The sequence below is a fragment of the Aegilops tauschii genome, chromosome 3 (genome assembly GCF_002575655.3).
Source record: "Aegilops tauschii subsp. strangulata cultivar AL8/78 chromosome 3, Aet v6.0, whole genome shotgun sequence".
Lineage (NCBI taxonomy): Eukaryota > Viridiplantae > Streptophyta > Magnoliopsida > Poales > Poaceae > Aegilops > Aegilops tauschii.
The window spans coordinates 264,523,992-264,533,542 of record NC_053037.3 but is presented as its reverse complement, the minus strand read 5'-3'; the positions used below and the strand labels follow the sequence as shown (position 1 = coordinate 264,533,542).

At 42.8% G+C, this 9,551-nt stretch overlaps 1 protein-coding gene and 1 long non-coding RNA gene across 3 annotated transcripts; one reads left to right on the top strand and one right to left on the bottom strand.

Annotated features, from left to right (window-relative positions):
* Positions 1-910: 910 nt before the first annotated feature.
* On the top strand, positions 911-2,849 carry LOC120976666 (uncharacterized). The gene is made up of 2 exons (XR_005772787.3): positions 911-1,186; positions 2,462-2,849. It is a non-coding gene; the product is annotated as an uncharacterized lncRNA (long non-coding RNA).
* A 2,324-nt stretch (positions 2,850-5,173) lies between these two features.
* LOC109787428 (chaperone protein dnaJ 49) lies at positions 5,174-9,307 on the bottom strand. Of its 2 annotated transcripts, none has more exons than XM_020345978.4 (3): positions 9,068-9,307; positions 7,681-8,980; positions 5,174-5,516 (listed from the first exon to the last, which is right to left on the bottom strand). In XM_020345978.4, exon 2 carries the CDS (start codon positions 8,845-8,847, stop codon positions 7,699-7,701), a length of 1,149 nt encoding a protein of 382 aa, XP_020201567.1. In that variant the 5' UTR covers positions 8,848-8,980; positions 9,068-9,307; the 3' UTR covers positions 5,174-5,516; positions 7,681-7,698. The 2 variants fall into 2 exon arrangements, with proteins under 2 accessions (XP_020201567.1, XP_020201568.1); XM_020345979.4 differs by having other exon boundaries at positions 7,681-8,958; positions 9,068-9,247.
* Positions 9,308-9,551: the final 244 nt, after the last annotated feature.

Here is a 9,551-nt window from a genome sequence, read left to right as displayed (position 1 = left end):
ACTGAAATTCACCTTTTCTGAATTTTACATTCAGCAACACACATTACTCTAGTTCTGAAGCTCGATTGCCACATCCCAACAAGATAAATTGTTGTTGGAATCGGCAAGAGGAGTTCATCTAAAAAGAACTACTCCTAGCTACATAGTCGCAGTACTGGTCATCTAATAAACAACGGGGGGTGTGGTCGCCGCCGACTCAGGACATGGTGGTTGTGGTCGCGGCCGTCGTTGGGATGTGGTGGTTGTGGTCGGCACCGTCATCGGGACGTGGTGGTTGTGGCCAGAGTCGGAGTGTCATGGTCGCATACTGCTGTCTTCATCACACCGGCGGTCGCCGCTGGGATGCGGCCGCCGCCTACGCAGATCACCGTTCACGCTTCATTGCGTGCTCCGTCTAAGGCTTCCGTCCATGGTTGATGTTGTGAATGTGATGGCCATCCACACGGTCGTCGCAGGTTGCCGTCCCCGTCGTGGCACTCCGTGATGGCCGCCGGTGGGATTGGGGATTGGAGGGATGAAGAGATTTTGGGAGAGATGACCTCGGCTTGGGAGGAGGGGGTGATTGCAAAGTTCACAGGGCGAATTAGCTGGTTGCGGGCGTTTTGGTCCAAAAAGGAGAGCGGACGCACAGTAGACGGAAGATTTCGATCAAACGGCTTATAAAGAGCGGATGCAGGGATGCACAAATATGGCTGGATTCATAGGATATATATATAGAAACTCTATTAATAACCCAGGGTGAAGAATAAATAATTCTTCACCTCGGTCGACCGACCGAGCCAGACCATGCCTCCAGCCAAGGCACCGTTTTGCGATTGGGGAAAAGCTAGCCCGCTATCCCTCGCTGGAAAATTATATTGAGGTTGAAGTAATTTTACGTTTCAAGCGTTGACTCGAACACAACCCCACCTCCCCATCCTTTTCTAAACTGCTGCAAACTATTTTTTTTAGAAGAAGAGTTGCGAACCGTATCGGGAGTATCGGCGGCGCACGGCGGCGCCATGGGTGGGGTAGCTGCCTAGGTCTTGGGCGGTGCCGTGGTTGGTGATGGCGTTGAAGTTTCATCCCGTGGTGCTCGGTGGCAGTGGTGGCCTCGGCGGTGTGGTGAACTCTCTGGGTTCCTCAAGGCAGTGCTGCGGGGCTGCACCGCTCTGCGCCGGCAATAGCGGTCTACGACGGCGTCACGGTGAGCTCTCGACACTCTGATGCATTGCCAAGATTTATGCCCCTGTATTTCTCCTCCCGTCTCTCCCAATCTAGAATTCTACTTTCCCTATGGAACTTAGGCGTATTGACTTGCCAGATGCGGCGGCTGCTATGGTGCTAGGTCTTGGCCTTTCTCAGATTCGGCGCAGGTTGTTGCATCCATACATGAAGTTTACTCGTTTCAATTTGGCTGCACAAATTTTAGTATGGGCCTTCACCGGATTTGATGTTGAGGACAAATCAAGAGCTTCTCTTTAGATCTAGCCTACAGATGCTCCCAGTCCTCCTACTAAGCTCCTATTTTCAATAAATAGTTTACATTCAGCAGTTTGTGTCTGATGAATCCTCCGTTTAGAGTCCCCATATGTTGCATGTTCTAATAAATAGCCATGTTTCTTCTTTATTATGAATAAACTCCATCTTTTTTCCTTGGAGCTCCACTATTTTGAATGAATTGGACTGTCCCCTGCTACTGAAAAGTACCATGTCCGGCCATTTAAACTTAGAATCGAATCGGGGTGTTGCTACTGTATTAGGTTGACCATCCAATCATTGTGAATCTGCTCTGCTGCATAAGAAGGCATAGTAAGAAACCGGGAAGGGTGGCACCCCAATAAGAAGCACAAATCATTTAAGCCCGAGTAACCGTGATCTCAATGCACAATATCATTGCCTTGTTGATAGTTCAGTTAGTCGAAGCACTGCCATTGGGGCTGATCATACCTTGAATTGATCAAAATTTGAACCTTTCGGTTACCTCATATTGCTAAAGGACACAAATGTGACTTTTCTTAAACTTTAATCGTCGTCATAAAATTATGGATTTTCACTTTGACCGGAAGTTGTTGAGGGTATCTGTGGAAGGCTTCAGAACTTTTCTCTAGGTGCAGTCCAGAACACTAGTGAGATATGGTAGCAACTACAAAAAAATTAGGATGCAGGATCACGTTTTCTATTTCCAATTCATGGTACATTCGTAGCTCTTTGTCAACTCTATGAAAGCACTACATACACCTGCAGTACACTGAAGTTTTTCAGGTTTGGTTATCATTTTTTTTTACATTGTGCTTCAGTCGAGTAATGAATGGTTAAGTACCTATTTATTGCTACTTTTGATCTGTTGATAGACACTGGACAAAACGATATAGCTGGGCATGCTCCTATTCTCTTTATTCAGAATGACATCCAATGAACTTGAGGTTACACTAGCATTTGTGTGACTAACAGCTACTCCTTGGATGATTACGTGTTTCAGAATGAAGATGCATGATTATGTGCTTCAGAATGAAGATGCATGATTATGTGTTTCAGGAGCTGCTAGTCGTACCATAGAAGCAATGAATAAACCTCTTCTCGCTATTTTCATTTCAAGTGCAATAATCTGCTGGAGGTATTTTCCATTCAGACAAGTGAAGTTTTGCACCCTGCAAGTGTGCAGATGTATTCTGGAAGAAGAAAAGCATACCCAGTAAGATGCAATCCTTGCCATTTTACTGAGCAAGTTCATTCATATTATTTTTAGGTCCTCCTTGACAATGTATTTGATCAATTGTTTAAAAAAATCCTAGATTGTGAGAGTAAAATAAAGTACGTTCAGAATACTGTTCTTGATTCAGTAAAAACAGTCACCTAGTTTAACCCCAGCTATTGTGTTAAAGAACATACACTGACAATAAGGATTGAACTTCTCATAATGGTAATGATGAGTGTTCAAGGGCTATTAAGGTCATATAGGTCTAATTAAAATTATCACAGAAAGGAGAGGAGGAAACTGAGCTCCGCTCTTTTTCTATCTGGGAGAGAAGTCTTTTTCTCCTTAAAACCTGCACTTTTTATTGGTTTTATAGGAAAAAAAATCTCTGGCTCTATTGATTGTAGGTTGTTTAGTAGTGCACTACTAGTACCATGCCATACCATTGGTTTGGACTGATCAAAGGCAAATTAAAGGTCAGTTAGATAAATGTCGCTACTGTACTCGCACATCTTATATGTCTTTTAGATTTGTACACACTTCGTGAAAGTGTGACTTCTATAGGCAAACTCTTCCATCTGACGTTGTTCAACAGGTCGTAGAGAACAAAGTAGTCAGGCTTCGATCAGATGTCCAACACCTCCAGAACCTTGATTGGTGTCTTTCAGAAAGAACCTTGATTGGTTATCGTACATGCCTAAACTCTATTCTGGAAAGTAGTACATGTAATCATTAGTTCTATGAGAGTATGGAGATTGAATTTGCTATATTGCAGTCTGGAGCATACTTCTTTCCATGTGCATATAGGCTTTATGTGATTAATCACCCTATCACAAGTTCTTGTAGTATTTGGAATTTTGGATGAATCCTCTCGGATAATTCTGATTGAAGTAAATATCATCAATCCACCTAATGGGAGAAGCTTTATATTTAGTTCGATCAAAACATTTTCTTTGAATCTACTTGCCTTAATCTACTATCTTTTTACAGTAACATTCCGACCTATATCTGAGAATTTTGTAGCTCCTTTATTACAACAGTAATGATTCACTAAGCTCCTATCTTACCGCATGTTCCGTTTTATTCACCGCATTTTAGATATAGCACCCCCTATTCACCAAGCTCCTAGCACCCTGTGTTTTTAGACAAGCCATTCTTCTGCAAAAAATAATTGAATTGTTGGTCTGAAACCAAAATATTTTTGAAAGAAACTGAATTGTACTACTATCTGCTCATTTTCTACAATCTACACTACTACAGCAGGTGGTACATGTCAGAGAACATATTGTTTATAACTTGAATCACGTGCTGTTATTTTCGTTCGTAGCATTCATGATTTGAGTCTCAGGTATCTGAAAGACTAAAAGAGAACATATTTTTGATAAATGATGTGTAATGCCAGAACAGTTGCAACTTGCTTCCTATACTAATCATTTTTTACACTGTAGGTAGCTCATCTATAAGTACCCTAATAACAGTAGACTGATATTAATACATTTGAAAATATGGAAAAACACAAAGATCTTTGACAACACAGTTATGCTGAGAGGAGTTTCAATCTAGGAGAGCTGCAGGCGGGTTGTCTTCTTTCTGAATCATATTTTTGTTGCTTTCTCCCGACTCGGACTGTATTGGAGTTCTCTCTGAAGTGTTGTGTAATCAGCTCTGAGGTTATGAGTAGAGTTCCAGTTCTGTTTTTCTCAAGAGCTGACCCTGTAAATACTAGCTCCATGTTTCTTAGAGATGATCTATAAATTATTCTCTCTATTTCAATATAGTTCGGCGCTAGGCGCTTCGAGGTAAAACTACTCCATATATATATTAAAGAAGTCAATGGAGGTTATCGTTGGAAATTTCAGTCACTAGTCGAGGAAATAACTTTTGAATAATCGAGGATGCAATTCCATAAATGGTACCTCCAAATAAATTTCCAAATGAGAATTTACTACATCAAATCCATGGCGCCTAATGAACAGGTCTAGATAAAAATAGAGGTAAAAAGGAGAGAGTATGCATCACTATCTCGTTGTTTTCTCGAAGCAAAAAATATCTTTTTAAAGAAGACGATCAGATGCAGATAGAAAGGGTCTTGCGATGCATGGAGCTCGTGCAGATAGAGGTAGTATAGTCGGCGAGGTAAATTTACCTCGCAAACCTATTGTTTTCTTTCGGCAGTGGTCCAGTCTCCAAACACTGTTTGCATGTGCCGTAACTTACTTTGCATGCGTGAGGAAAATTTACCTCACAACCCTTGTTTCTTACGGCAGTGCTCCATAGTACGTTTCTTTCTCCCTGTTGTAATCTTACATCGGGTGTTTTTATTTCTTACGTTTTGAAATTCTGGCCGTGGGGTGGCTGGGGTGAGGAATAAGAATTTCTCACCCAGGGTGATGAATAGCGCGGCCCTATATATATATATATATATATATATATATATATATATATATATATATATATATATATGGGAAAGATAAAAGCTATTGTAAGCAGTTAGAGTACACTTCAAAAAAAAAACAGCCTGCTAGGTCAGGTATATATTCTTCAATAACATCAGAAGAAATATAGATGATTCATATACATACACATGTCTGCACTGTGTTCAGCCCCTAAGAAACATACTAACAAATTGCATATCCTCTCAAGTAGTTACGGCTGCATACGCCTTAACACTGTTAAGATACATCAAGGCGGTGTGTATAGTCATCGAATGCACTTATTCCACAAAATTTACTACTAGTCCAAACTAACTTGTTCCGCCTCCAATTTGAAACAGATAATCAACGGAGCAAGTATTGGAAAGCTTTTACACCATGACCAAAGTTCCTGTTTCGCCGCGACCCTATAAAATGGAGTATCAGCAAACTGTCACGTAACAAAATGTAAAGAAACAATGCTTCCCAGTAATTTTAAAGAAAAATGCATAGTGCCACTAGCACATACTCCTATCCATCAAATATTCAGGAACAAACCGTCCAAAACTATACTAGGGTTTGTCGCTGATTTTTCTGTTATGAACAGCTCATGACAGTTTTTGATCAAATACACCCAATTTTTCTGTGCAGACTTACTAATCCAATTAGCAAGAGGCCACCTCCCATTAACACAACATGCAATGCACGTGCAAACTTACTAATCCAAATGAGCAAGTGAGAGTAAATGTACAGCAACAAATTAATGAGCAATACTGGTAAAAATAATAATTAGTAGACAGTATGAGGTAATGGGACACATCGTCCATGTCAGAAGGTAACCATTGATGTGTGACCCCATGGCTATAACCAGCCGGCTAACCAACAGACAATGAAACATGGTGAATCCAACTGAGTTTAGCGCATTTGGTTTTCTACTTCCCACAGACAAGGAAGTGGGAAAACCTAAGGGAGCAAAAACTAAAAATTGCATTTCTCATGTATTGTTGTTGATGATATATCACCCATGGATATCTATCCAAATTATGCTGTAACTTATATTCATGACCAAAGTATCAAACATTACTTGATATTTTTGTCGGCATATAGAAAAACAAAATATACAAATAGCTGTGGGCTAGAAATAACATAGTATATGAAAACCAGTGATAGCTACAAAAAGGCAAGTGCATCGAGCTGTTTTTGGAGTGTGGTGCTTGGAAAGAATGCTCGTCTGCACATTAATTTCATGTAGTTCATGAACTGAGCTATGTTCACCATTTTTATATCAGCATTGCTTGTTTATTATGCAAACAAATAGGGCATAAGGTATTTAACTTAGCCAAGCTACCTGACATCATCCTTGGGATCAACTCATCAATAATTTAAATCTAGGAGTGTAACAAGGATTGCATAGCTGAAGGTCCTACTAGTAGCAGATATCCCATCAACCTGCTTACTGAAAAAGGCTACAAAACCGCTTTGAAACATAGGCTCTTCTATTTGTTAAATCACGGTTCAAGGAGTTATTAACCTCTCGCCTAGGCATTTGGTCCCCCGCCTAGGCGTAAACCCATTCATTATTCTGCAATCACTAGCGATGTCAATTTTGTAACAGAGAAATATAATTCAATCACTTCTTAAAACTCAATAGCGATAGAATCGAGGCATGTATACACCAACACTTAATGCATTGCTACAACATGCCTGTTGAATTCATTAATGACACTACACATGCCTAGTGTTGGGGTTACGTCCATAGGCAACTGTCCAATGCACACACTCAAATGTACCATCCCGCACATAAAGGTAATAAAAAAATAAAAAAATACAGCCAGAAAAAGAGGCTTAACAAATATCAAGAACGTATGGGCATGCCACTGGTTACATGGCTAGACTGAAAATCTAGAACTGACAGCTTCGTATGGCATGCCACTGGTTACAAAACCAAGCATAGGAAGATCAATTAATCTAGCCAGGACGGTTATGACAAACAAATCTAAGAATCTGCAGAACTTCGGCAACTCTTCAAAACTAGGAAAAGTGGCAGGCATTCATTAGTGCTAGTGCAGCTTACATGGCTTAGCCTGGCTATAAGTTTCATACTGAAATCCATATAATAGTATCAGAACAACTAATCTAAATCATATGAAACCGGATGTGTAGATGATTGTTTGATGACCTATCGATCCGCCATACAAGCTGCTAGCTGTCAGAGCAAGTTACAGTTACTCAGTTGTGTAGCTACGTAATTATGTACTGCCAAGTACTCAGTAGATACTTAATGTGTTGGACGGAGATGTCCATTAACTAGCATGAAATAACATCTTCCACTATATCTCTTTCACAATCAAGACTGAATTTGACATTCGGGTGAAAAGCATAAAACTCGCTTGCCATGTGTGTGCACCCACAACAAGGACTGAATAGAAGTAGGAAAGAAGGCCTTAAAGTGTTGGTTATTACATCAGAACAGTAAAAATATCAAGATACAAGGCACATAAGGTTGCAAAGCACCAAAGGAGTATTAAAGATGTAGTAGTATATTGCTAGTTTGCTACTGCAAAATAATGTGCATGGAGAGTCAATCCACACCTTGCGACATCGGAGGAATTACTGTGCTGTTGCCTCAAACTTCTGAAGCATATCACAGTGTGGTGTCTGGTAGGCTAGCCCCCATTGGCGACGCTGCAGCTCAACCCTACAATTCTGTGTTATTATCGAGTAGTAATCCCTCTCAACATGCCGCTCCAGTGTTGTACGCTCAGTGCTCTGGTGTGGATACTGATCCTCAAAATTAGGCAGCTTGACATAGTATGTTACTCCACGTTGGGTTTGAAATTTGTACTCATAAGGGTAGGAACGGGATAGGGAGTAGACTGGCTCAGAGGATGGCAGGAAGTTGAGCAACAGAAGCAGCAGGACAGGCAAGAGCTGAACAAGCATACGGACAGTGGAGCCACCAGAACCCTGCTGCGCACCATGAGCATGATGCATCCCGCCAGTCCTGAAATGGAACGTCCCAAACTGCCCAAACTGCCTGGTGGTGGCAGGAGCCATCCCACCAAAGAAAAAGTTCCTGAATATCTCATCCGGGTCAATGTCATCTTCATAGAACCCATTGTATGAACGGGCAGTGGATGCCGCCCTCCTGTTGTATGCCGGCGGCTCATCAGAACCAACAAGATCGAAGCGCTTGCGGCTCTCTGCATCGCTGAGGCACTGGAAGGCCTTGGAGACAGCCTTAAAGGCATCCTCGGCACCAGGGGCCTTGTTCTTGTCAGGGTGCACCTTGAGAGAGAGCTTGCGGTAGGCCTTGCGCACGTCCTCAACAGTGCAGTCCTTTTCGAGGCCCAGGATCTTGTAGTAATCCCTAGTGTGCTTCTTGATCTGGTGGACCACCTCCAGCTGCTCCTCCGTGTACATCCTCGCCCCAGCAGTATCACCGCCGCCCTCCTCCCCATCCTTCTTCTTGCCCTTCTGCTTCCTTTCCCTCAAGCCGTCAGCACCGGCTGCTGATGATGCAGCTCGCGACGGCGGAGGCGGTGGGGGATGTGGGGCAGATGACGATGATGACGAGGCCGGTGAGGAGGACGGGTCATCCTTGTTGAGGAGGGGGTTGAGGAGGTGATCGATGGGGAGCAAGGGGTCCAGCCGCTTGGCCTTAGACAGAAACTTGAGGGCGCGGGCGGTATCGCCGGCGTCGAGGGCGTCCTTGCCTATGCGCAGGGCCTTGACAGCGTCGTCCTTGTTGCCGTCCATGGCGGACGCGGCAGATCTGTGGCCCGCGACAGCGAGCGACCCCTCCTCAAGCTTCGCTAGATGCCAGCAGAGTCCGATCAGGTCGGATCGGATCGGCTCCAGTCCAGTAAACTTCAATCCAATCAAATCCAATCTGAGTAGGTAGTTTGGGACAGAAAGCATAAGAACAATTCCGCACAAACCCTAGACTAGACGAATTTGGACGAACAAATATTCTTACCTCGCCGGAGTTGACTGGAGGCCAGATCGGCAACGGCGCGGAGTATGAGAGGTGGGGGAGATGGGAGAGGATTGGGCAACGCCGACGCGACGACCCCAACCTCTTTTGTTGGAAATTTTGTTTCCTTTCGACGCGTGAAGGAAAAGAGTGCAGACTCTATTGGCCCTGTGGTGGTTTAGCGCGGCGACTATCGCGAGAGCTATATCTGTGGCTCAAAGCGAGACGGAAGAAAGTCTCGCCTGAAGATTCCCTCCCACCTGTAGAAACTGGCCCGGCCCATATACTGTTTTTTTTTGTTCGCTGGGTCGGTTTGCCCCAGTTTTTTATTAGTATTTTTTGTTTTCTTTTGTTTATCTTTACGTTTCTCCGTTGTTTTTGTTTTTTCATCGTTTCAATTATTTTTAATGGCTCCTACCGGTTTTCTTTGTTTCTCCCTGGTTTTCATTGGTTTTTTCTTTCTTTTTCTATTCAGTTTTTTTCTGTT